The following is a 27,930-nucleotide window of genomic DNA, read 5'->3' as shown; positions in this document are numbered from 1 at the left end:
TCTCATAGGCTTCGTGTTCTGATGCCACCGACCCACGCTGCATTTGTTTGATTTGAACTTTTCTTCCAGATAGAAGAGCTGGAGAAGCAGTTAGTCCTTGCCAATTCAGAGCTCACCGAGGCACGCACAGAGCGGGACCAGTTCAGTCAGGAGTCAGGAAATCTGGATGACCAACTCCAAAAGCTGCTGGTGAGATCATGCTCTATAATGCGAGATTTGGGATCTGGGAAAATTTTCAGTACATTTCACAAACCAGTTTACATTATAAAATTACAGGTTTTACAAAATATTGTACATACACATGGAATGTCATTCTATGTACTTTAAGTATCTTACATGTCTGTGTCTTTCCTTAGGCATGGCTGTTACACGTTGGATAGGGTAGGTCTTCACGTAGCCATAGTCTTTTAATTAGAACTGCTATCTACTAAATTCAGGTTGTGGTATGTTCATTTTGGAACAAAATGACATTCAAAACACAAGTCATGCACTTCCCATGTGCAGAGATTACAGGTGTGAGAAGCCACTCCTAAACCAAGATGTTTAAGCAAAATATTAGTGTATTTTTCTAGGAAATAATCAATTTTAGTCAGATATTGAAAAGCCTTTATTTTTCATAACCAAAGGCTTCTGAAATCACACAACTCCAAGACCGTGTAAGGCAAATGGAAGAGTTTGTCTTGATTGTGTGACTGGGTGGGAGAAAGAGGGCTCCTCGCTTCTTTAGGCAGATCTACACAAGAGGGAGAAGGAGCTGAGTCTGGAGAAGGAGCAGAACAAACGCCTGTGGGACCGGGACACCGGCAACAGCATCACCATCGACCACCTGCGCCGGGAGCTGGATGACAGGAACATGGAGGTGCAGCGGCTGGAGGCCCTGCTCAAGGCCATGAAGAGCGAGTGTCAGGGCCAGATGGAGCGGCAGGTGAGAGCATGCAAGCTGGGCCATTGCCCGGTGGCTCCTTCCATGGGGGGAAGTGTCCTTTATGCCCTAAGTTCTGACAGCAAAATGATTTCAGTTAGGCTCTCTGGACTATCCAAGTTCAAGATCCACGCTTTGAGTTAACTACTGGCCCATGCCCCGCTTCCCCACAATTAAGAAACTTTTTTTCCCACAGATGGCAGCCATTCAGGGAAAGAATGAGAGCCTGGAGAAAGTGTCCTCCCTCACTGCACAGCTTGAGTCCACCAAGGAGATGCTGCGCAAGGTGGTGGAAGAGCTGACGGCCAAGAAGATGACCCTTGAGAGCTCGGAGAGGACGGTGTCCGACCTGACCGCCTCCCTCCAGGAGAAGGAACGAGCCATCGAGGCCACCAATGCAGAGATCACTAAGCTCCGCTCGCGGGTGGACCTGAAGTTACAGGAGCTGCAACACCTGAAGAATGAGGGGGACCACCTCAGAAATGTGCAGACGGAGTGTGAGGCGCTCAAACTCCAGATGGTGGAGAAGGACAAGGTCATTGAGATCTTGCGGCAGCAGATTGAGAACATGACGCAGCTGGTTGGCCAGCATGGGCGAACCGCGGGCGCTATGCAGGTGGAGAAGGCTCAGCTGGAGAAGGAGATCAATGACCGGAAGCTGGAGCTGCAGGAGTTTAAGGTCTGAGCGGGGTTTGGGTGGGTTAGCTCCCGAATTTTCTGTTCTCAAAGCAACAATGACCTAATAATATATCAAGAAGAACTGAAATGATTCTTCGTCTGTGAGGCCCCTAGAATAGAAAGTGTCTGAGTTGCTATACAAAAGTTTTTGAGAGAAAATCCCTCCTTTCACTCTCTAAAAGGAATGTGTGGTGCCGAAATGGTTCAGCATCATGCGTACAAAAGGAAAATAGCAAGGAATCCAGCCTGTCTCTGAAATGGTCCCTGAGTCCACAGTTTGACCCGCATCCCCCCCGTAATAACTATATAACGTTGGACTGTTCACTGACTCTTGTGGTGTGTCTGTGCAAACAGGACACAAGCAAACAGAGCAACACAACTTTATTGGGCTGTTGTGAGGCTTGACTAAGAAATACACAGCAAAGACAGCCTGCCTGTGTGATATCAGTTTCTTTCCTTCTGCTCTCCCACTCACCTGTGGACCTGCCACTCCCGAGGTGCCCAGTGAGTGTTTAAATACCGAGTCCCCTTACTGCATGGGTGACCTCATACAGCAGGGCACACACCTTATTCATCTTTGTAGTTTTTGCCCCATGTCTTTATGTTTTGTTTTTGTTTTTGTTTTGTTTTGTTGGAAAGTCTCATAGAATTCATTATGTGGGCTCAAGCTGGCCTCAGACTTGCAATGATCATTCTGTCAGATGCTGGGATTCCAAGCATGAATCACGTAACACCAATCTGGCCTTTCCTTCCTTTCTTTCTTTCTTTCCTTCCTTCCTTCCTTCCTTCCTTCCTTCCTTCCTTTCTTTCTTTCTTTCTTTCTTTCTTTCTTTCTTTCTTTCTTTCTTTCTTTCTGTCTGTCTCTCTCTCTTTCTCTTTCTTTCCTTCCTTCCTTTCTTTCTTTCTTTCTTTCTTTCTTTCTTTCTTTCTTTCTTTCTTTCTTTCTTTTCTCTTTGGAGAGTCTCACTGTGTAACCGTGGAACTTACTACGTACACCAGCAGGCACAGTGGACTGGGTGTGACCTTCAAAGGCTTGCCCTAGTGATCTATTTCCATCAAGTAGGCCCCTCCTCCTAAAGGCTTCAGAGACCCTCAAAACAGCACCACTGGCTGGGCAACAAGTACTCACACCGTGAGCCTATGGAGGGAGCCCCAGAGTCAAACCTTAACAGCTGGCAAAGGGAAAAGGCAATGGGGGAAGCCCAAAGAACACCAGCTTCCAGGAGTCACTTCCTAGTGCAGTGCAGGAAAATTGTGAGAATTCAAATGCCGCCCACAGAGAAGGTACTGAGGACTCGGTACCCAAGGCTTTTTATGGCGGCTGATGATATATGTGCCGCTTACCTGACAGGGTCCAGTTTCTTGTTTCCAAGAAGGGAAGCAGGTCTTCTTTATAACCACTCAGTTCAAGAACAGTTTAGACCCAATGAGCCGCTCTTACCAGCTAGGTGTCTGTCTTAGTCAGGGTTTCCATTGCTATGAAAAGACACTGTGACCACTTTTATAAAGGGAAACATTTAATGGGGATGGCTTACAGTTCAGAGGTTTAGTCCATTATTATCATGGTGGGATATGGGGCATGCACACAGACACAGTGTTGGAGAAGAAATAGAGTTCTACATCTTGATCCACAGGCAACAGGAAGTGAACTGTGTACCACACTGAGCATAGCTTGAGTAAGGAAGACCTCAAAGCCCACCCCCACAATGACACACTTCCTCCAGCAAGGCCACACCTACTCTAACAAAGCCACAATTCCTAATAGTGCCACTCCCTTTGGGGGCCATTTTCTGTTGAGCCACCACATTGCACTCCCAGGCCCCCAAAGGCTTGAAGGCATATCATAATGCAAAAATGTATTCAGTTCAACTTCAAAAGTCCTCATAGTCTATCACAGTCTCAAACTTATTTAAAAGTCTAATTTATGCAATCTCTTAACTGTAATTCCCTATAAAATCAAAATAAAACACAGATCACATACTTCTAACATATGATGACACAGGATAGACATTGTCATTCCAAAACAAAGGGAAGGAAGCATAGTGAGGAAATACTGGACCAAAGCAAGACTGAAAACCAGCTACAAACTCTGCACCTCCATGTCTGATGTTAAAGCCCTTTTCAGATCTCCAGCTCCTTTCAGCTTTGTTGACCGCAACACACTTCTTTCTCTTGGGCTGGTCCCACTCCCTGTTAGCAACTTTCCTCAACAGGTACCCCACAACTCTGGCATCTCCAACATCTTGGGGTCTCCAAGGCAATCCAAGCTCCGACTTCACAGTTTCACACAATGGCCCTCCATTCAGGGACGCCTTTGACACACGCCTGGCCTCAGAGATGGCTTTTCCTAGTCGTGAAGGAAGATGCCATGTCTACTTTCTTGACTCTAAAGCCAGATCCATGTGGCCAAAGCTGCCAAGTTCTGCTGCTTTTGGGGGCTGGAACATGGCCCCTTATACAATTAGATCCTCACCAACTTTGTATTTTCAATGGTTTTCTTCACTTCCTAAGCCTGGCTGTTCTGGAACTTGCTTTGTAGACCAGGCTGGCCTCAAACTCAGAGATCTGCCTGCCTCTGCCTTCCCAGTGCTGGGATTAAAGGTGTGCGCCACCATACCCAGCTCTAAGTTTTTCTTTAATCCTTTTTCATAAATTGGAAATTTAGCTGGGTGGGATCTTGCCCCAAGATCACTACTCCCTTTATTCCATTTCTTAATCTGTTTATCTCCTTGAATATAGACTTAGCTCCATTTCACTCCCTGGTGCTTTTTTTCTCCTAAAATTGTGCATTTTGTATTTTTCCTTGCTCAGTTTGCTCCTTTTCATTAAAAATATTCATTAGCATTAACACTAATAACCACATGACAGAGTCAATACTAGGCTGTTTTGAGATGTCCTCTGCCAGTGGAATTAATTCAAATCTCTTCACTTTAGCCTCAGGCAGACTCTTTGGACATGGGTAAAAAGCAGCCACATTCTTCACCAAAATATCACAAGAATGATTTGTAGACAACATACTAAAATTCTTCTCTTCTAAAACCTCTTGACCCAGGCCCCCACAGTTCAAATCACCCTCAGCATCACTATCTTCCGTGTTCCACTAGGATGACCCATTAAGCAGCACTTACAGCATTCAAATGCCTTTCTAATCCACAGTACCAAGGTCCATATTCCTTCAAGCAAAAGCATGGTCAGCCCTATCCACAGCAGTACCCCAGTCCCTGGTGCCAACTTCTGTCTTAGGGGTTCTATTGCTATGAAGAGATGCCATGACCACGGCAACTCTTATAAAGGAAAACATTTAATTGGAGTGGCTTACAGTTCCAGAGGTTTGGTCCATTGTCATCATGGCAGTAAGCATGGTGGTATACAAGTAGACATGCTGCTGGAGAAGGAGCTGAGAGTTCTACATCTTGATCCCAGGCAACAGGAAGTGAACTATATACCAAACTGAGCATAGCTTGAGTAAGGAAGACCTCAAAGCTGACCCCCACGGTGACATACTTCCTCCAACAAAGCCACACCTCCCAATAGTGCCACTCCCTTTCGGAGCCATTTTCTTCCAAGCTACCACAGATTTCCTGAATTCCTAAATGCCAGGCAAAGACCAGCCTTGTGAGCAGACCTGACATACAGGAACGGGCCTGCTGTGTTAAGACTGCTCTATACTCCAGTTCATCTCAAATAGCAGCCCCTCCCTCACATCCACCCTCCCTCACATCCACCCCTCCCTCACATCCACCCCTCTCTCACATCCACCCCTCTCTCACATCCACCCCTCCCTCACATCCACCCCTCCCTCACATCTATCCCCTCCCTCACATCTATCCCCTCCCTCACATCCACCCCTCCCTCACATCCACCCTCCCTCCTATCCACCCTCCCTCACATCCACCCTCCCTCACATCCACCCTCCCTCACATCCACCCTCCCTCCTATCCACCCTCCCTCACATCCACCCTCCCTCACGTCCACCCTCCCTCACGTCCACCCTCCCTCACATCCACCCTCCCTCACGTCCACCCCCTCCCTCACACCCACCCTCCCTCACGTCTCCTTCCCTTTCCACTGTCAGCCTCCCTCTGATGTGTTACACATAGCTGTTTCCTGTCTCTCCTTCACTAAGGAGGACTTGAGGACACAGCAGTCACGGGTGGTATCCAGGCTCAGGACGTGGATAAGGCAAGAGAAGTCTAAGATAGAGACCTCATGTGCACACTCACTTAGTCCTGGCTCTCTGTGTGTCCCCAGCATATGAAAAAGTACCCACTGCAGCATGACTGAATAAAGAATAGGAATAATTACAAGTTATGGCAGGTGATCCTGGGAATAGACATCTGAGTCTAAAGGAATGGTGAAGTATTCCTTTCTTCTCTCTCTTTACCACTTACATTGGTGTATTATGGTAAAATCCAGATGTAGTGATGTTCTAGTGAGTGAGTGTAAAATGTCCCTGCAGGCTCGTGTATTTGAAGGTCTTTCTAGGCTTTGTCCTTCTGCGTTTTCCTTTGGCCAACCATTAGGGTTTGCATCTGGAATGTCCTCTGCAGGCTCACGGTTGGAGTGCTTGTGCCCTGTTGATGGTGATGTTTTGGATGGCCGTAAAACCTGTGGGACCTAGCTGGCAGAAATGGGTGGCTGGAGGTGGGTCTTGAATGTAACAGCCCTTTGGGTTCTGGCCTTAGCTCTCTGCTCTGTGATCTGCCAAGATGTGAGGAAGCCACACTGCATGTTTCTGCCACTGTGGACTGAGAAGTTCCAGCTACCATGCCTTCCTGTTGTGATGTATCATCAGAAACGGGGAGCCAAAGTACCACCCCCACATGTACCTAGGTTGCTTCTCATGGGTATTATATCGCAAGAAAACTATATAAGTATCCTTAGAAGGACTGAAAAAAGTAAAAGTAGATAGAATTGTGATGATACTAGGTTTGGTTTGTTTGTCTTACTATACATGTACATACTCTTTTACTCGTTTTGCTGTGCTTTGTATTTGTCCTGAACAGATTTTAAAAGATAAAAAAGATGCAAAGATCCGGGAACTTGAAGCCAGAATGAGTGACCTAGAACTGGAAAAGGTGAAGCTGGTCAATGCAGGCTCCGAGCGTCTCCGGGCGGTGAAGGACATCCGACAAGAGAGAGATCAGCTCTTGAACGAGGTGAAGACTAGCAGGACGGAATTAAACAGTCTCTCAGGTGCGTCCTTTCATTTTGCACTCTAGTAAATGCTGTGGAGTCCAGCACGGGCACCCACACAGTTAAGAAAGAAGAGTGTCTGATCTCACACGACAAATGCACATAGCCATGCTGCTCTAGTCATGTGCAGCCTCACAGTCCTCCATGAAGAGCTTCTACGTCTTGGTTTTACTAACCATTATTTACTCAATCCTCAGTTTCCAAGAGTAGGGTGAGGTGTCCAGACTCCAGGCCTCCTGAGGTGTTCAGCAGAAATCATGTTGATTGTACAGTTTTGCTTTTATGGAAAAGGGAATCTTGCATCCTTTGAGTCAAATTACTTGATTAAAGGTTTAATAAACTGACATGTATAAATAGAATGATGCGAAACTACCGAAAGGAGAAACCCCTATGATGAGGACTTGAACAGAGGCAGGGCCAGCCAGAATGGAAGAGGAGCAAAGAATTAAGACCACTTTGGGCCCGTGTGGTAGTTGGTGGCACACGCCTTTAATTCCAGCACTCAGGAGGAAGAGGCATGGATCTCTGTGAGTTCAAGGCCAGCCTGGTCTATACAGTGAGTTCCAGGACACCCCAGAGTTATATAATGAGATCCTTCTCAAAACAAACAAAAACCATGCACACCTCCACATCTCCACCCCACGCAAGACAAAGGGGTTGCATCAGTAGAACTTAGTGACTGGAGCCTTTCTTCTAGGTTTTTACTTTGTGGGACAGAGAAACAATAGCAACAAGAAACTAGGGAAGAGGCAGGCGTGGAGCAGAGTGAGGCAGAAGTAGTCGGTACGAGGCAGCACTTGGGGTCTGTGGAGTTGGACTGTGGTGTGTAAATCTGTGTCGTAGTCGAGTGTGATGCACTTGGGATCTGTGGAGTTGGACTGTGGTGTGTAAATCTGTGTCGTAGTCGAGTGTGATGCACTTGGGGTCTGTGGAGTTGGACTGTGGTGTGTAAATCTGTGTCGTAGTCGAGTGTGATGCACTTGGGGTCTGTGGAGTTGGACTGTGGTGTGTAAATCTGTGTCGTAGCCGAGTGTGATGCACTTGGGGTCTGTGGAGTTGGACTGTGGTGTGTAAATCTGTGTCGTAGCCGAGTGTGATGCACTTGGGGTCTGTGGAGTTGGACTTTGGTGTGTAAATCTGTGTCGTAGCCGAGTGTGATGCACTTGGGAGTTGGAGACAAGGAGAATCAGGAGTTCATGGTTACTTTTGGCAATGTGGTGAGTTTAGGACCTCCTGACTACATGAGATCTTGTCTTACCTTCTCAAAATCTCTATCATGTATACATAGGTAAATAGAATATGTGGTGGGTGAGTTTGTGCCAAGTATTCTTTAATGTATTTATTCTTTGAGATTTTCAGACAGTATGTAATGTATTTTGGCCATTCTCCTTCTACTCTTCTTGGAACTCTTCCATCTCCCAACTTCATGTCTTCTTTTTATTTTTTATAACCCACTGAGTCCAATTAGTGTTGCTTCAATGAAGCATAGACAACCTACTAAGACCACATCCCTGAAAAAAAAAACAAAACAGTTTTCCCTCAGCAGCAATCAACTGTCAATCATTCCTCAGCTGTGAGTGGGGTCTTGTGAGTCTCTTCCTTCATTTATGATAGAATATTGACTGTGTGCCAGGCATTTTGATAGTTACTAGGTAGATAATGAATAAATATATAGATAAATAGATAAATAAAGGGTGTAACTCTGTGGTAAAGTACTTGCCTATAAGGGTAAGGCCTTGGGTTCAATATGTAGTGCCTTAGGGTGGGAGGAAGGTGAGACACTTGGAAGTCAATTGAAAAATAAATTTTGAAAAGATACATGGGAGCCTTAAGTCATTAATGGTGTCATGAAGATTGGAGTCTTTCAAGAAGAAAGTTTAAGATGAAAAAGACATAAAGCTGGGCATGTAGCACATGGCTTTAATCCTAACACTTGGGGGCAGAAGCATGTGGATCTCTGTGAGTTCAAGGCTAGCCTAGTCTGGAATTATATAGAAAGTTCCAGGCTAGCCAGAGCTACCTTATTAGTGAGCTCCTGTCTCTAGATAGATAGATGACTGACTCAACAAACAAACAAACAGACAAACAACAACAACAACAAAAACAAGAAGACTTGTTTTTCTGTTGGCTTAGCGGCTGCATGGGAATCTACTGATATTTTCATTACGATATGAGGGCCCAAGGCCACAGTCAGCGTCCCTGCCACTAAGGGCGCTCAAGTGGGAGTTAAAGTCCTGCCAGCACTGGCTCTGTCACTGCCACCAAATGTAGTTTTTAACTAAGTCTCTATCATTCTATTTACCAGTACAGACTTAGGAGTCAGATGTTGGGGTGAAAACCTGCTAGCTCAGAGAGGCCGAGAAGCAACCAGCTGACCTTCCTTTTTGGCCAACGAGAGAGCGGCTCTCCAGCCATCCCAAACCAAAGAGATCCTGAAACTCAAAGTCCCTTCCTGCTCCTTCTACCTGCATGTCTCTACCCATCTTCCTGGCTCCTCTGTCCTCTCTAAGACTAATTCCTGTCAACTAGTTGCTGGCTCTGCCCCCTGATCCAAGGTTGATTTTATTAACACAGTCTGGGGTTTCACAGTGTGATCAAATATCCCACAACAAAGACATGACAGGTGTGAGCTAATTACAAAGGCTGGGGAGGAGCTTGAATGAAGGCAGGTAAAGGAAGAGCCAGCTAAAAGCAAAGTGCAGCAGATAACTGGAATGTGTGTGTGCATCTCACAGCTGCAACAATGAGGGCTGATGAACGGAGTTTTCTTCCAGCCTCTAAGATGCTGTTACTAATAACATCTTAGATAGTAATCTAAGATAATTACTAATTACAAATGTTGGCTATTATGTTGTATAGAGGACTATGAAGTCTTGAAGAGGAATTTCCGAAACAAAAGTGAAGAAATGGAAACCACTACGAACAAACTAAAGATGCAGCTGAAGTCTGCCCAGTCCGAGCTGGAGCAGACAAGGAACACGCTGAAGACCATGGAAGGCTCCGACGGCCACGGTACGGCCTACCTCCCTCCTCCCTGCCTCCTTCCTCCCTGCCTCCTGTCTCCCTCCTCCCTGCCTCCCTCCTCTGCTTTAATTCCCGTGTCTGGATTCTTTAGAACACAAACCTGGATCTGCTGTCCTCCACCTCGTCACGGGGCCAGGTCATGAGAAGTACACATGGCGTTAGTGAAGGGCGTTATGAAGCAGCGTTTCTGCTGTGTTTTAAGGGACATTGCCACGTGCTTTAGTCCTGACATATCTGACAACACATCAGTCCTTTTCTCCCTATGGCTACTTCAGTAATTTCTAGCAAAGCTCATTGTCTCCCCTTCTTTTTAAGGATGGGAATGTAAGCCACTGATAATTTCCACTCAACCTCGTATTTGTCTACATAAACTGTAGATCAGTGACTATTGTCAGCTCTTGATTCTGATAAGAATGAGACGGGATTTGATAATAGAACAACTAGATGAGGGGTTTTGTCACACTTGTACCTTTGGACTCGCTGGCCATACTGACCATGTACATGCCATGTGAGTGAGAGTGGACTGACCATGTACGTGCCATGTGAGTAAGAGTGGACTGACCATGCATGTGTCATGTGAGTGAGAGTGGACTGACCATGTACGTGCCATGTGAGTGAGAGTGGACTGACCATGTACGTGCCATGTGAGTGAGAGTGGACTGACCATGCACGTGCCATGTGAGTGAGAGTGGACTGACCATGTACATGCCATGTGAGTGAGAGTGGACTGACCATGCATGTGTCATGTGAGTGAGAGTGGACTGACCATGTACGTGCCATGTGAGTGAGAGTGGACTGACCATGCACGTGTCATGTGAGTGAGAGTGGACTGACCATGCATGTGTCATGTGAGTGAGATGTGGACTGACCATGCACGTGCCATGTGAGTGAGAGTGGACTGACCATGCATGTGTCATGTGAGTGAGAGTGGACTGACCATGTACGTGCCATGTGAGTGAGAGTGGACTGACCATGCATGTGTCATGTGAGTGAGAGTGGACTGACCATGTACGTGTCATGTGAGTGAGAGTGGACTGACCATGCATGTGTCATGTGAGTGAGAGTGGACTGACCATGCATGTGTCATGTGAGTGAGAGTGGACTGACCATGCATGTGTCATGTGAGTGAGAGTGGACTGACCATGTACGTGTCATGTGAGTGAGAGTGGACTAACCATGCATGTGCCATGTGAGTGAGAGTGGACTAACCATGCATGTGTCATGTGAGTGAGAGTAGACTGACCATGCACGTGCCATGTGAGTGAGAGTGGACTAACCATGCATGTGCCATGTGAGTGAGAGTGGACTGACCATGCACATGCCATGTGAGTGAGATTGCTAGGTTCAAATCCCTAGCACCAAATAAATTGGGCCTGCTGGCAGACCCCTAACTTGTCAGCCCTGAGGAGATGGAAACGGGATCAGAAGTTCAAGGTCATCTTTAGCTGCACAACAGCCTCAAGGCCAGTCTGGGATGTACATGACACTGTCTGAGAGTGAAGGAAGGATGTGGTAGGAGCCACTCAGCGGGCTGGAAGGAGGTAATTCTGAAAGGATATGATTAAAAAAATCATTGTGTAAATGTAAGAAATTTTCAAGAAATAATAAAAATATTATTTTTTAAAAAATAGTGCATTACTACTGAATTATAGACCTTGGTTGGCAGATTATTATGAGAAAAATTTTTTTAAGACAGAGTCTCATTATGTAGCCCTGGTCAGCTGGAATTTGCTATGTAGATCAGGCTGGCCTCAAACTCACAGAGGTCCACCTGCCTCCTGAGTGCTGGGATTAAAGGCGTGCCCATCCACACCTAGCAAGAACCATATGTTGTTAATGAAAAAAATCTCAGGATTTTTCTGGTGTTTTGTTTTCAATGAATAGTATATTTTCCTTTTTTTTTTTTTTTTGGTTTTTCGAGACAGGGTTTCTCTGTATAGCTTTGCACCTTTTCCTGGAACTCACTTGGTAGCCCAGGCTGGCCTCGAACTCACAGAGATCTGCCTGGCTCTGCCTCCCGAGTGCTGGGATTAAAGGCGTGCGCCACCACCGCCTGGCTCCTTTTTCTTTTTAACCTCTAATTTATAGCCAGGTCTGAACCAAAGAATATTAGTTTCAAACCTATTCCCTCAACTGACTTTTAAATAAAAGATAAGGTCTTCTGACTTTAAAAGTCTATGTAAAGACAGCCTTCCCCTGTCTTTTCAGTGGCTTGCCATGTCCTAAGCATTCTGAGGAACATTCTCATCTGGTGCTGGAGAGATGGCTCAGTGGTTTAGAGCACATGTTGCTCTTGCGGAGGACCAGGGTGTGATTGCCAGCTCTCACATAGGTGGCTCATGGTCGTCTATGACTTCAGTTCCAAGGATCTGACGCCCTCTTCGGGCCCACACAGGCACCAGACACACATGTGGTGCACATACATAAATGTAGGCAAAAAAGCTCATACATATAAAATTAAAGAAATAAATCTTAGCTGAGCAGTGGTGGCGCACGCCTTTAATCCCAGGACTCGGGAGGCAGAGCCAGGCGGATCTTTGTGAGTTCAAGGCCAGCCTGGTCTACAGAGCGAGTTCCAGGAAAGGCGCAAAGCTACACAGAGAAACCCTGTCTCGAAAAACAACAACAACAACAAAAAAAAAAAAAAAAAAAAAAAAAGAAAGAAAAGAAAAGAAAGAAAGAAATGGGTTAAGTTATAAGAGCTAGCTAAATAAACAAGCCTAAGCTATTGGCTGAGCTTTAAAAGAAAGAAAGAAAGAAATCTTTCAAAATTAAAACACCCTCAGCTTTCCCAAAACAACCATTTCTGTGCTTCTGTGGCATTTTTACTATTGAGACTGTAATGAGTTCTAGAACGTGACAATAACTCTGAGAATGAAATGGTTGTGATATGGAGTCTTTTAAAAGTTTGTTAGTAGTACATGTCTTAAATGATATTTTAAATATGGGTTTTTGAAAAAAATCATCTTGGTCAAACATATATGACTGATGTTATGTTTGTTCCCTATTTGTATATAAATTTCTTCAGTGTGATTATTACCGATGAAAACATGTAACTAATAGTAGTCATTGAAGTCAACTCCAATAGCCAAGAAACACAGCACATCACCACATAGATTTTCTAGTTGGGAATCTCTGGGAATTTGCAGCAATGACAATGTAACCCTAGAGACTTTGTTCCCTGATACTTTAGTTGACACTTCCTGGGGCCTCAATGACTCTCACGTGTCGTCTTGTCATACATTACAGTAGCCTCTCAACATGTACGACTTGCATCTTTCCTGCAGCTATGAAGGTGGCAATGGGCATGCAGAAGCAAATCACAGCCAAGAGGGGTCAGATAGATGCCCTGCAGAGCAAGGTGCAGTTCCTAGAAGAGGCCGTAACAAGTGCCAACAAGGTGAGTCTCTGTCCTGAGAAACCAGCAAAGTTGCTTGTTAACACACAATACGGCAGAAGAGGACACAGTGCAGCAAGTGCAGCTGGGGAGAAGTCTCTGATGGAGAGAATGAGGGTAAGTTTCCAGAAGGAACGCTAGAGAGGAACTTTTAAATGCAAATGTAATTTTTTGATTTATTATCTATATGGCTGTTTGGCCTGCCCGTGTATATGTATTTGTGTATGTGTACCATGTGTGTGCACAGGTTAGAAGACTGTGTCAAATGCCCCAGGAATGGAGTTATGGGTGGTTGTGAGCTGGGAACCAAACCTGGGTCTTCTGCAAGAGCAACAAATGCTCTAAACCGCGGGGTTGCCTCCAGGCCCTGTAGAGGGATCTTACAGAACAGCCAGTGACAGGGCAGGATGGCCAAAGGGACATTGCTGGTGGAGGCAGGAAAGAGTCAGAAACAACATATAGTCAGTACCGCCCGGTGTCTTCTGAAAACAACGATGTAAAGAATTATGCAGTAATACTACCGGACCTAGAGGAGCAGTGAGGTCTAGAGGAGCGCACAGAGCAGTAACACAGATTGGCATAGATGAAGTTGTTCAGCACTACAGCGGCCGGGGACCTAGCTCAGCGATAGAGCACTTGCTACTTAGCTAGAAGTACAAGGCCCCGTTTTGGTCCCCAGATAAGAAAACGAAAATACACATACACACAGACATACACACACACACACACATACACACACACACACACTATGGTAGAGGTGGCCTTTTTATCTTGAAAAGAGAACTGGAATTTGCTCACGAAACTGTACATTACTATGAAGGGGTGAAGGACCAAATGTTCATAATCTAGGGTAAACTGAGGTAGCTGATACATACGTTTGAAGAATGTGTGTGTGGGCTTTTGGTGTATTCCTACACAACTCTGGTTAGTCAGGTGGAGTTTTCACAATTATTGAATAAAAAATGTTCAATAGCAAACATGAAATTTGTGTTTATGTTCGATGTTGTCTGATGTCAGTTTGATGCAAATTTACATTTTTCATATTTGTAACAGAACTGACCGAAATGAACATGCAAAAGAAATAACGTGGGGGCTGGAGAGATGGCTCAGTGGTAAGAGCACTGGCTGCTCTTCCAGAGGACCCTGGTTCAATTCCCAGCACCCACATGGCAGCTCACAACTGTCTATAACTCCAGTATCGGGGGATCTCACATCTCACACAGACACACATGCAGGCAAAACACCAATGCACATAAAATAAAAATAAATCATTAAAAATTTAAAAATGGTACAAGTAAAAATAGTCAGTTACTAAATTAATTACTTTATCCATTATTTATATTTATCATTAATAGTTTATTAATTAGTTTATTGCCAACAATGAGCCCCTGGGGTACTTTAGAGGGTACATAGATTTGTATGCCCCCTTCATCATATAAACCCACTTGTTTCTCTTTTTTCTGTTCTTTCCAATTTTCCTTCCTTCGTTTCTCTTTTCCTGAATATATTCTTTTCTCTTTCTCCTTATTATTTCCCCGTGGAACTCTAAAGTAGTGCTTTTCTCAATTGATGGTAATTAGGGCTTTGTGAAGTTACTGCCCAAAGTCAGCCCACCCCTGCCTCCACATGAAACAGGTGTCCCCTCAGCCCACCCCTGCCTCCACATGAAACAGGTGTCCCCACAGCCCACCCCTGCCTCCACGTGAAACAGGTGTCCCCACAGCCCACCCCTGCCTCCACGTGAAACAGGTGTCCCCTCAGCCCACCCCTGCCTCCACGTGAAACAGGTGTCCCCTCAGCCCACATCTGCCTCCACATGAAACAGGTGTCCCTCAGCCCACATCTGCCTCCACATGAAACAGATGTCCCTCAGCCCACATCTGCCTCCACGTGAAACAGGTGTCCCCTCAGCCCACATCTGCCTCCAGATGAAACAGGTGTCCCCTCAGCTCAGAGGAATTCTCCCAAATAGAACAAGAGGAGACCTGTAAAGTAAACCCATCATCCTCCATTCTACAGATGTTCCTGCCCAAGCCAATCAGGAAAGGGGGAAAAAAAGCAATAGAAAGTGTGTTGCCATGACAACACTTTCTGACGCATTCATAGCAAACGTTTTCGTTATGAAAAATAATATACAAAGAAACAGACTAGAGGACACGATGCCTGTGTTTGACCTTGACAGTTAGCCATGCCCTGTTTTTGTATTTGTCCCACAGTACTTTTCTAAAGGAGAAAACTAAATTGAATGACATTGTTGTTTAATATCAAGGACACTATATTAGCAAGTTTATTATCACCGTCCACTGACAGTGACGTCAGGGCAGAAGCTGCCTGTCCTGTTTGTTTTTGTCACACAATCTATGGTAAACATTTATAAAATAAATATCCAACCATGAAGCAAGATTGAAACCCGTGAGACTTTCAAATAAGTGCATCTTCTTTAAATATCTTATTATTTAAGGTAAATTTCAGTAAAATCGAGTATGCCATGATTCAGTCCTGCTGCACCAAAATACTATGTTTTGTGATGCGTGGTTGCTTCGTACTGTGTAGATGTATGGAAAGGTCTATGGACCCTAGGAAGTAATACTAGTAGAGATGAAAATGTGTCTAACTCGGAGTCCTCTGATGGGCGTTTTAGGCTCCAGCAATTACTCCTGCTACGTTCTCTTCTGTAATTACAGGAGAAACACTTTTTGAAAGAAGAGAAGAGTAAGCTCAGCCAGGAGCTGAGTACCGTAGCAACAGAGAAAAACAAGATGGCCGGGGAGCTCGAAGTGCTGCGGTCTCAGGAACGGCGCTTGAAGGAGAAGGTTGCGAACATGGAAGTTGCTCTTGACAAGGTAATTATTGACTGAGCGGATGAAGTTAGCCTGTAGATAACAGCCGGATAAGGTAGTTCTCAGCGGAAGTGCTGTGCCACCAACTGGCCTCGTATCCCAGTCTTACAGCAGAGGCAAGCTGTCACGTAAGAGGAGCCTCACTTTAAAACTCACAGCCATGCATATGCAGTGGGTGCTCAGTGCGGCTGTCACTGAACTAACTGCCTAGCAGAAGCAGCGGAGGTTCATTTTGTTCACGATTTCATGTTTCTTTCAGCCCCCATGGTAGTGGGAAGTATGGCAGGGCAGCCACACCTTATATATCATGGCAGACCAGGGAGCCAAGTGTGAAGCCAGAGTCAAGAAAGGCCTGTCCTGTCTCTAGAGGCCTTTCTGTCTGCTGGGCCCAGCTCCTAAAGCTTCCATGCTCTGTGAGAAACATTTTAGACTCCAATCACAATAGCAAACTCTTTCCCCAGAAAAATAACCATTTTCAGGCTAACACAAGTCAGAGGAGCAGTAGATATAACGTGTCCTTGCTATCCTTAGTAACATGCCTCCATGAGCACCTAACCTACCATCAAAAGTAATCTGGACTTTAGTCGGAATACAGCCTCTTAAACGTTAATAAAGTGACAGTGCTGATGTCTGACACTGTGTTGGGTCAGGAAAGAGCGGGAAGGAAACAGGCGGAAGGAGAAGGGCCTGTCCCTGTGTTGAACATTTATTACACAGGGTAAAACTGTCTCCCTGTTACTCCCAAACCCTGAAAACCTGAAACTGCATCAAAACCAATCATTAATTCCTAAGAAATCAGACCTTTCTGCTTAGATAAAATGATCTGTGATCTGACTATGCCAGCCTTGTTTCTTGAAACATGCTCTTCTGAATTTGAGCTGTAGTTTGGAATTTTTGAATATGGCCTCAAACTTGCTCTATAGCTCAGGGTAGCACTGAACTGCTGATTTTCCTGGTTTCGCCTCCTGTGTCCTAGGACTACAGGCCTGACCTCTGAGCCCAGCCTATGAAGTTTATTCTTGGATAAAGCTTTTTGCTAATGTCATCCTTTGTTCATTCACTCATATTAATTATTGTGTGTTTGCCAAGGATATACTGGATAAGATAGGCCACATGACTGAATGCAACAGATAAATGGATCATTAGAATAGTGTGCCGGGGTGGAGGGTGGCTTTCCTTGAGTTGGAAACTCTACATTACAGGTTAAGGAAATACATGTGCATAAAGGACGGAGGATAAACACTTATGGTTGCTTGATTGTAGGCGTCTTTGCAGTTTGCAGAATGTCAGGACATCATACAGCGCCAGGAGCAAGAATCCGTGCGTCTAAAGCTTCAGCACACCCTGGATGTGAAAGTAAGGGGGTTTTCATCATATATGATCTAAGCAGAAACAGTGCCTATGCTTGATACTCTTGGATATTTTCTTTATGTACATTTCTCTGTGTGTGTGTGTGTGTGTGTGTGTGTTTGTGTGTGTGCGCGCACACACACACACGCGCACCCCCATGTGAATGCATGTACATATTCATATGTTTTTAAATAAGCACTGTGGAGTTCAGAGGTCAATGTTAGGTTTCTTCCTCAGTCACTTCTCCACAGGATCTCTCATTTGAAGTGTGAACCTAATTAGTCTTATCAGTAAAAACCAGGAGTCAAATATTGGGGTAATAACCTGAAAGATCAGAGAAGCAGAGGAGCAGCCACTAGTGACTTCTTATCTCTCCAGATCCTCAGACCGAAAGGGGGCCAAGATCCTGTCTCCACCTCCTGAGTGCTGGGATCAAAGGTGTGAGCCTCCACCACCGGGCCTCTATGGTTAACTAGTGGCTAGCTCCACCCTCTGATCTCCACGCAAACTTTGTTTGTCAGAACACAAACAAAATATCACACAACACTCACTGAATCTGGAACTCACTAATTAGGTTAGGCTGACTGCCCAGCAAGGCCCAGCACTCATCTCTCTCCACCACCCAGCACTGGGATTCCAGACTCAGGCCACCACACTTGGCTTGTTCCGAGAGTACTGGACGTTGAAGTCCTTATGCTTGTACAACAAGCGCTCTACCATCTGAGCCAGCTTCCCAGGTCCCTACATATTTTACATTTAAATATATTTTCTATATCATCTGCTATAGTTATACATCTGTAGAAGTATTGCTACCCACTATACCCATACTTTTCATATAGGATAACACCGAAACATCACATTTTAGTCTTAGTTGACAATAAGCAAGTGAAACAATGTTCCATAAGTGCCTGCTTTGGGAATACGTAAGGAAAGAGTTTTCCATGCATAGATGTTAACCAAAGACCCAAAGGATCAATGTTTGGCTTATTGTGAAATAATTTACATGACAAAACATGTTTTTTAAAAAAGTACTTTTATAATGAAATGTGTATATTTTCAGAAGTATTTAAGTTACTCAGTACTTTAAAGTTTTAATAATAGATTTTGCCTGTGAAATTGAAAAACAATTTGATTTCACAGTTCTTTGTAGCTGTAGGTTAACATTACTTTGTTCACATCTGTTCACATCTGCATTGTCTCTAGGAACTTCAGGGCCCTGGGTACACTTCTAATCCTTCAATGAAACCTCGCCTTCTCCAGCCGGCATCCGTAGCTCGGTCTCATTCTAATGTACCATCCTCCCAGTCTACGGCCAGCTTCCTGTCTCATGTTAGTAACCAATCATGTAATCCATAAAACGAATGGCATAATATGGGAGTAATTTAAGTTGGGAAAAAGTCACTTATGAAAATAATGTTTATAACTAGCATTTTCAATGACTAGGTTTTAGATTTATACAATTTCCTAGGAATCCAATGGAGTCCATATGAAAAAAAAATTTTCTTCCCTGTTATTTTCTTAAAAAAGATTAAAAAAAGTCATTGGGATTAATGATAAGAGAAAATATTAGAGTGAATTGTTTAATTGCATTATATCCAGTTCTCCAGTTAGTCCCAGCACAAGCATGTTTCATATAACAGAGAAACTCAGATGGTAAAATAAATAGCATGTCACATGCTAAGTGCAGATTAGCGGCATATTTAGTACTTCACCAAGATGAAAACTGTTGGCTTTATGTCATTCCCTAATAAACTTATTTTTAATATTTCATTAACCCTAAAATACCTTTATTTAGTCCCTCTAGTTAAAATGATAGTAACTTGGTAAAATTTTTAGTTTAACTTTTTATACTTTCAAAATACAAGAAAAAACACGAACAATATAAATTCAGGCTTTCTCTGAATTCCTTATAATCAGAAGCCAGCTCTAACCCTTAACAAAGAAAGAAAAGATAAGAAAAAGACTTGTTCCGTCTCTCAGTTATAATACTCACGTTTTTACTTTTAAAAGTCTTGTCTTCAGGATGGCAACAGGATCATCAGAACCATTGCAAGTACTTTTTAAATACAAGTTTGGTGCTGTCTAAATGACTAGTAGTTGAAACGGACTTGTGCACTGCAAAATAAACCATCATTGACTCTGCTCTTCCCTAAGTCTTTTAGCAGCCGAATTCATTTTAGAAGAGAATATAGTGTACAGATAGGAAACACTAAGTCTTTGTGTGTTGTTTTAACCAGCACTCCATGAAAAACAACACCCTGAAGGAAGACCCCACGAGGGACCTGAAGCAGCTTCTCCAGGAGCTGAGAAGTGTGATCAATGAGGAGCCGGCCATGCCTCTGAGCAAGGCGGAGGAGGACGGGAGGACAGCGTCCCTTGGAGCGCTGTAGGTGGTGACTGTGTGAGACTGCATGCTGGTAATGGCAGCGCTCCTCTGGGGGAGGGGGGGCGTCACCACTGAGTCATCCACATGTTCCTATCTGGAAGGTCAAGGGTTAATGTGAAGTCACCAGGAAAAGCAGCCTGAAGGTGGAGAGGTTAAGCCAATCAAAGAGGCCAACCCCAAGGGCAAATGGATACACAGTCAGTCCAGAAAGAGACCGATACACAGTGCTAGTCAGTGTTCATTTGTAGTGATTTGTGATTCCCAAGAGATCGCATGACCACAATCACATTAAGTGTGCACCACCAGTTGTGACAAGGTGGCACAATGTTTCTTATCCCATTTTACAAATGAAAAAACAAATCCCAAAGAGCTGATTTGTGGGCAGCGCCCAGTCCACTGTGAAGCTAGAACTATGCACACTGAGAACTACGAATGCTCAAGGAATAAGCTAATAGGAAAAGCCTAGGTCTCCGGCTATTCATGACAAATTAATAGGATGTCTCATCCAAAACAGATGAGTCCACCAGTCCTCCTGCCCATGTTGGCAGAGGTCAGTGAGACTCCTGTGTGCTTTTCAAATGCTCTCATATTGTCACTTAAATTAACTTCTGCTAAAGAATTTAATGTGGTATCTATGTTGGTACGAATGTTATTTTTATATTAATGTGTTTATATGGCAAATATCTGAAAGTAAATTTTTCTGAAGAAATACCTTTATATAACTTATCTCTAGGTCCTTAAGATATTCTGAGAATGTATATTTAACCCAAATGCCAACATTAGCTAGATTTATCTAATTGTTAATAATAACAGTAAAACATTAGGAATACATTGATTACCTATTATGACACTGCATTACCTCAGTCTTAAAGTGTCAGAAATGTTCTGTTGGCTATTCCAGCAAAGAAGTCTTTGACTTGCAGAACACTTTCTTTTCTGTGTGTCGGCTACATAGTCACTGTGTAGCCCTGGCTGTCCTGGAACTCCCTTGTAAACCGGGCTGGCCTCAAACTCACAGTTATCTGCCCGCCCCTGCTTCCTGAGTGCTGGGATTAAAGGCGTCCGCCACCACAGAGTCTTCCTATGTATCCCAGGCTGGCTTTGAACTCTTGGCCCTCCTGCCTCAACATCCAGAGTGTGGATTATAAGAATGCATGTGCTGCCACGCCAGGCTGAGCATTTCATTTTTCTTGTAACTCTGATGGCATCTGTGGCAGGACGGTATTGTGAGGCCATTTGACACGTGAATACATTTCAGTATAGATTGACGCCAGAGGTACAAGCTCTGTCCTGAGCACTAGTGACTGGACACTGTAGAGTCTACAGGGTTACCATGGCTTCCCATCAGTTACTGTCAGCCTCCATCTCTGCCCCTGAGCTGTATCGGGACTGTATCAGAAAACGTATTTGGTGAGAATTTGGGTCAGTTTTCTGTAACCCTACAAACGGCCTTGTCACTAACATCTAACATCTGCCTAATGCTGAAGAATGCATGAAAGAAAGCCCTTGTCGTGATGCATGCCTGGAATCCTAGCACTTGTGATGCAGAGACAGGAGCATTGCTGCCAGTTAGAGGCCAGCCTGGTTACATAATGAGTTCCAGGCCAGCCAGGGCTGCACAGCTCCAACCTGTTAAAAACAACAATAAATTGAAACCCAAAAACCAATCCCTGGAAGAAAGCATTATCTGAGCTGAATCCAGAACTAGCTGGCTCTTGTCAAATTTGCGTGGTTGCTTAAAATACAGTTGTAACTTAAAGAAAAATTAAGCATAAGTGAGTGATTATTTCTAGCAGACCGAGAATGCAGAAATGCAGGTGTCTGTGTTAACTGAGTTTATCTGTCGACAGGGATGATAGAGTCAGAGACTGCGTCACGGAATCGAGCCTGAGATCAGAACTCTGCCACAGGTGAGAGCATCAGACTTAGTTGGATTCACTAGCCAAGACTGTTTCCGTGGCCTGGTAAGCTGGGAAGTGAGTGGGTTTGCATGGTTTTCATGGAACTTGTTGTGCGTATTGGCCTCAGAGAAGGAAAGCTGTTCAATGCTTAACTCTAAAAAGGACTTCAGGGTCTAGAAATCAACTGAAAGCCTCTCCTCTCCTCTCCTCTCCTCTCCTCCCCTCCCCTCCCCTCCCCTCCCCTCCCCTCCCCTCCTCTTCTCTTCTCTCCTTTCCTTTCTTTTGCTTATTTTAAACCTTGCTGATTGTGGTCCTCAGCTTTCTGTCACTATAAAAGTGTCTGAGATAACTTACCAGAGAGAAGTTGATGTGCACCCCATCCCGAAGGTTCTAGCCCACAGTCAGGCACACCCATAGCTTTGGGACTCCATCGAGGGTATCAGATGGCAAATGGCAAGGTGACTGAGGTGGACTGCTCACCTTACTGCTGGGAAGCAAAGGAGAGCAGGACCAGGGATCACAGCTCCCTTGGATGTCCCACCCAGTGACCTAAGAACTGCCCACAAGGCCCCACCTCCTGAAGGCTCCACTGCCTGCCTGTAGTTCCGTGCTGGGGACAAAGTCTTAACTCACGGGACTTAGGAGGACATTCAGCATCCAGACAAAAGCACTGATGTTTATCCATGTGAACCGTTTGTGTGGTGTGCCATACCAAAGGACTTCGTCTACATTTACACGTATTTGCCATGGTTTCTGTAACTTTGAAGAGTGATTCAGGAGGAAGTTATAACAACATCAATGAATGATTGTAAGACGCTTACTAAAGATAATCCTATATTCATCATAATTGAAAAGCTGAAGTCTAAATGAAATCATAAAAAAATAACATGAAGAAAACTTGTAACACTCTATAAAACCCTAAAGAGGACAGTTCTTGAGAAAAACATTAGAAAAAATGTCTAATATTAATCTGTTATTAGAGAAGACACAGAACCCATTGTCCCCTCGTCTCTGCCTGCTACAGTGAACACTGGCCCCTCAGCCTGGCAGTGAAAACTCCCTGACTTGTAGCGCTAGCCTGTGCTGGCTAGTTTTAAGTCAACCTGATAGCACTAGAGTTGATTGAAAAGAGGAAACCACAGCTGAGAAAATGCCACATAAAACTGGCCAGTGGGCAAGCCCATCTTGAGGAATGATTGATGTGGGAGGGCCCAGCCCACAGGGAGTAGAGCCATCCCTAGGCCAGTGGTCCTGAGTTGTTTGAGAAAGCAGGCTGAGCAAGCCATGAGGAGCAAGTCAGTAAGCAGCTCCCCTCCATGGCCTCCACTTCAGTTCCTGCCTCCAGGTTTCTACCTTGAGTTCCTACCCTGACTCTCAAGGACGAACTGTGATGTGAAAGCAAAATAAGCACATTCCATCAGGCTGCTGCTGGTCGTGGTGTTTGATCACAGCCATAACTACGACACAGCCTGGACTGCTGTACATGCTCTTCTGACCAGATTAGTCCTCTTCCTCCCATGTACAGCCAGGAATGGTGACCTTGAACTCCTGGTCCGCCTGCCTCCACCACTTGATTGCTAGGATTACAGGCAGGGGCCACGGGGCCACGCTCCCCATTTACATGGTGCTGAGATCAAACCCAGAGTTTGTACCCAACAGGCAAGCACTGTGCTAATCTGTCTTTAGTACCCAACTGATTGCTCTCAATTCCCAATGGTTCACTTCCCCTTTTAAAATACTTTTCCCTACATATATTTATTTGTGGTGTGTGTGTGTGTGTGTGTGTGTGTGTGTGTGTGTGTCTGTCTGTCTGTCTCATGTGGGCATGCATGCGAGTGCCACAGGACAGCTTGCAGGAGTCCCTTCTCTCCTTACACCGTGTGGGCTCCAGGGATCAAATTCAGGCCGTTGGCCTTGGCAGGAGGCTCCTTTTCTTGCTGAGCATCTCACAGCTGTCTTCTTTTGACTGTACATTTTCTCTGTCTAGAAAAGTCGGAGCTTCATCCTCAACCTTCTGAGTCTGTAACTGCTCCAAATTCGTGCTCAAATGAAAATGCGCTTTCTCTTAAAGCTGGCAGCAGTTTAAGAATAAATTGAGTTTAGGGTGTGGCTTGTTCTTGCACACAACCCTGGGTTCAATTTCCAGCACCTACCTCCATTAATGCATAAATTATTTCTCTCACAGATTTGTATTATATTAAGAAGAAAATAGCCGGGCGGTGGTGGCGCACACCTTTAATCCCAGCACTCGGGAGGCAGAGGCAGATGGATCTCTGTGAATTCAAGGCCAGCCTGGTCTACAGAGCGACTTCCAGGAAAGGTGCAAAGCTACACAGAGAAACCCTGTCTCGAAAAACCAAAAAAAAAAAAAAGAAAAGAAAAAGAAGAAGAAAATAATGTTCTATTTTTGTTTTGTTTTTATATTTTCAAGACAGGGTCTCATGTCCTGGAACTCACTATGTAGACCAGGCTGGCCTGGAATTCACAGAAGCGCTGAGATTAAAGACCTAGGCCACTGTGACCAGCTTTGTGTCTTTAATTTCTCTGTTCTTTTACCAACAGAAGTAACAATTCCCTGAGGGAATCCACTGAAGGCAGCAAGTCCAGCGAAACTCTTAGCAGGTGAGAAATTATTTCCCTGTTGTTAAGTTACAAAATGTCCTTTTTGTTCTGTTCACTTACTGAGAAGACCATGAGCTGTGTACTATACCATGTGCTGTCCTATGCCCTTGGAATAGATAACACTGAGCAGACAGATTTGGGTTCTGACCCTCCAGTTGTATAAAATTATAATGTGTGTTTATAGAATACATATAGAAAATCCTTACTTTAATCTTTTCTGGCTTCATGGCATAAAAACAGAGCTATCTAAACCATCTTTGTATCTTAAGAGTATGAAAATGATTACATACTTGGAACTGCTTAATCCTTAGGTAATGTTCTGGCTAGTCTTCTGTCAGCTTGACACAGTAGAGTTATCAGAGAGGAGGGAGCCTCAGTTGAGACAATGCCCCCATGAGATCCAGCTGTAGGCAAGACTGTGAAACATTTTCTCAATTTGTGATTGATGGGGTCCAGGCCATTATGGATGGTGCCATCCCAAGGCTTGTGGTCCTGGGTTCTGTAAGAAGGCGGGCTGAGCGAGCCATGAAGAGCAAGCCAGTAAGCAGCACTCCTCCATGGCCTCTGCATCAGCTCCTGGCTCTAGGTTCCTGGCCTGCTTGAGTTCCTGTCCTGACTTCCTTTGATGATGAACTGTGATGGAGAAGTGTAAGCTAAATAAACCCTTTCCTTCCCAAGTTGCTTTGGTCGTGGCATTTCATGACAGCAGTAGTGACCCTAAGACAGTTAAGGACAGGCTTCCTTATTCCTGTGTCCTCAGCACTGGAGCACAGTGCCTACCAAGTAACCAGTTGGTAAATACATTTCAGTGACCGAATCAAGGCAATGTCATATGGACTTTCTGTGTCTGCTTCTTGAGCACAGTACACACTGAATCTTTGTAAATGTGTCTTTTTTTTAAAACAGGAAGGATATGCTGATTTCCTCCTTGCTTGGCTGTATAGTACCACTCTGTACCTATGAATAATAACCACACTATAATTCCATCCCTTCTGTTTTCTACTTGCTTTAGAGTTATCTCACTTTGACTAATCTATGTGGAGGCTATTATTTTCCTATATTTAGGCTAGAAATGAAGACTCAGATTGTTGAAGCCATTTGCCAAGGTAGTTCAGCTCGTCAACTCTGAAGGCCACATTGAACTTGAGCCGAAATGGCTTCAAGTGTGTGTTTGTGGCCACTCCTGTGTCTTGCCTCCGAGTCCTCCAGGAACTACCTGGGAAGATGCCAGTCACAGGCATGGGGCAGAGTTACCTCCCCAGCTAACCAAAGCTCCCCTGGAGTTTCTCTGTGACTAGAAAAACCTGTTTCTTAATAATGAAATTGTCAATACTTATTTATTATGAAAAAGTCACTGAAAAGATATTGCTTTACCACTGAACGACCAGCATAGCCAAGGACATCTGGATTCTCACATCTGCATTTGCATAAACTATACTGTGATAACCAACTGTCAGTACAGCCTCCAGGGAACTCCACTGTATGCTCTTCAGAGACTGAGACTTGCAAAGTGTGTAACAAGTCATTTTTCCTTTCAAAATTTTCACATTCATTACATGTATGTGCCAGAGCACATGTGTGAGCCGGTTTTCTCCCTGCACTGTATGCCCAGGGATTGAACTCAGGTCACCAAGGCCGGTAACAAGCGCCTTCTGCTGCCGAGGCACCCGGCTGCCCTTGTACATTTCCCTTTGCTGTAGTTACATTCTTAGACATCGACCCCCAACACTGTTGTTCTCCAGTTACTCAAAATTACTATGAAATTGGTAAAGTAACCTCCAGCATTGCACTTCTGCCGGTCATCTCCTTAATCTGTATCCTGCATAATGACTCCTATGAATAAAACATTGCACAGCAGTGAAACGAAGCTAATGGCGTCCCATTGTGACAGTGGCAGTCATTGTGAGCTCAGCCACCCTGAGTCTCAGACCCGACCCTGAACCTACCCATGTGGCCGGGTCTTGGAGTCTTGTAAACTTGAATTTCTAATGCGGAATTCTTGTTACTCTCTTTGGTTTCTTCTGTTTCCTTCCTTGTTATTTGTCATGCGACCCAGGCTGGCCTAGAACTCAGATTCCCCTGCCTCAGCCTCCCAAGTGCAGGGATTACAGGTGTGTGCTACCGCACTCAGCCAGCTTCACTTTTAAATGACTGATTAAAATTGCATCTTATAGAACACATGAGAAAATGATTTGTATTTATAATTGTTATTGCACAAAGTTTAATTTTCTAACCAAGATTCTATTAATATAATTTGTCCTACAGTATTGTAGTGAGTGGACTGGGGATGTGGCTCAGCAGTTAATAGAGTGCTTACCTAGCATGCACAAAGCTCCTCATAAGTCGGCCATGGTGGTGCACACCTCTAACCTCAGCACTCAGGAGGTAGAGGCAGAAGGTTCAGAAGTTCAAGGTCATCCTCAGCTATACAGGGAGCTGTAGGCCAACCTAGGCTAGAGACCTGTCTCAAAAAGGAAAAAAAAATCATCATTTTTGAGTACTGAATGCAAAACTGTAAGATAATTTGGGGTTTCCCATTACAGTATTTCAGAACCTCTACAACTTACAGTTATGATCGGATATCTTGAGTTAATATTTCAAGCCACCACATTTGTGTGTATTGGCTTACCTTGGTCCATATATCTGTACTGTGCCTTAGAAAGGAAGTGTTTGCGTTGGCATTTATATTAGCTTCCCTAACTCTTCGACCTGAAAGAAACAACATGAGAGAGAAGATTTTATTTTGGCTTATGGTGGTTCAGGCTGTGCTTGGACAGAACTCCATGACAGGAGGAGAGTAGACGTGGGGAGAATGTTGGAAGGGATCCTCAAAGCCACGCCTCCATCGGTTTCCTTCTCATGACCAGGCTCCGCCTCTTCCTCCTCCTCCAGCACCATCTATTCAGAGCCTGCATGAGCTAACCATCTCTGGAAACATCAGAGACGCCCCAGCCCAGCGCTCTGCCTTGATAATCGCCTAGGTGTTACTCAGTGCAGTCGAATTGGCAGAATTAACCGGCACACTGTTCTTATGTTTCCAGAGAGCCAGTCACACTGCACACAGGGGACCTGGAAGATCCGTCTAGCTGTTTCACATTCACGTCTACAGGTGAGTTCCAGGGAAATCTGCAGAGGGTCCTCACTCCAAGAGAAGGAAGCCAGTCACCACAGCAGTGGTTAAGCCCATTAACTCTGGTCTCACTTCTTACAACCCCGTTTGTCATTCCGTTTTACCTACCTGGAACTGGTCATTGAACCTGCTGGCTGTCTCCCAGTTGGGCCTTTTGCACCTACACTGCCACAAACATTGCTAATCACCTTATTGTATTCTAATTGTATTGTACTGTGTTCAAATGTCACTTTCGCAGCAACCCTTAACGCTCACCACTTACTAAAAAAAAAAAAAAAAAAATCACACCTGCCACACTGTCCAGTTCCCCTTACCTTTTCCACTTGGATTACACACCATCCTCTAACACACCGTGTAACTCACTACTTCCTGTTGTACTGGATGCCATGGCACAGCCTGGGAAGTAAAACCCTGCAGTCTTCACTTCCTGATCCACCCCGGGTATTTAGACCCTTCCTGGGGCAACGCAGCTGCTAAGTAAATG

The 27,930-nt window shown here is 44.6% G+C and overlaps 1 protein-coding gene across 1 annotated transcript in view; it reads left to right on the top strand.

Moving 5' to 3' along the window:
- Ccdc158 (coiled-coil domain containing 158) overlaps positions 1-27,930 on the top strand; it is a 56,742-nt gene that overhangs the window by 20,382 nt on the left and 8,430 nt on the right. Inside the window, exons 9-21 of the mRNA XM_059274683.1 lie at positions 70-189; positions 728-925; positions 1,119-1,601; positions 6,607-6,796; positions 9,656-9,808; positions 13,108-13,220; positions 15,902-16,060; positions 17,321-17,413; positions 18,611-18,736; positions 19,645-19,793; positions 21,644-21,703; positions 24,257-24,316; positions 27,358-27,425. Coding sequence (XP_059130666.1) covers positions 70-189; positions 728-925; positions 1,119-1,601; positions 6,607-6,796; positions 9,656-9,808; positions 13,108-13,220; positions 15,902-16,060; positions 17,321-17,413; positions 18,611-18,736; positions 19,645-19,793; positions 21,644-21,703; positions 24,257-24,316; positions 27,358-27,425 — 1,972 coding nt within the window. The remainder of the gene's footprint in view (positions 1-69; positions 190-727; positions 926-1,118; positions 1,602-6,606; positions 6,797-9,655; positions 9,809-13,107; positions 13,221-15,901; positions 16,061-17,320; positions 17,414-18,610; positions 18,737-19,644; positions 19,794-21,643; positions 21,704-24,256; positions 24,317-27,357; positions 27,426-27,930) is intronic.

Source organism: Peromyscus eremicus, chromosome 10, assembly GCF_949786415.1.
Source record: "Peromyscus eremicus chromosome 10, PerEre_H2_v1, whole genome shotgun sequence".
Lineage (NCBI taxonomy): Eukaryota > Metazoa > Chordata > Mammalia > Rodentia > Cricetidae > Peromyscus > Peromyscus eremicus.
This window is presented reverse-complemented; position numbering and strand designations above follow the sequence as displayed.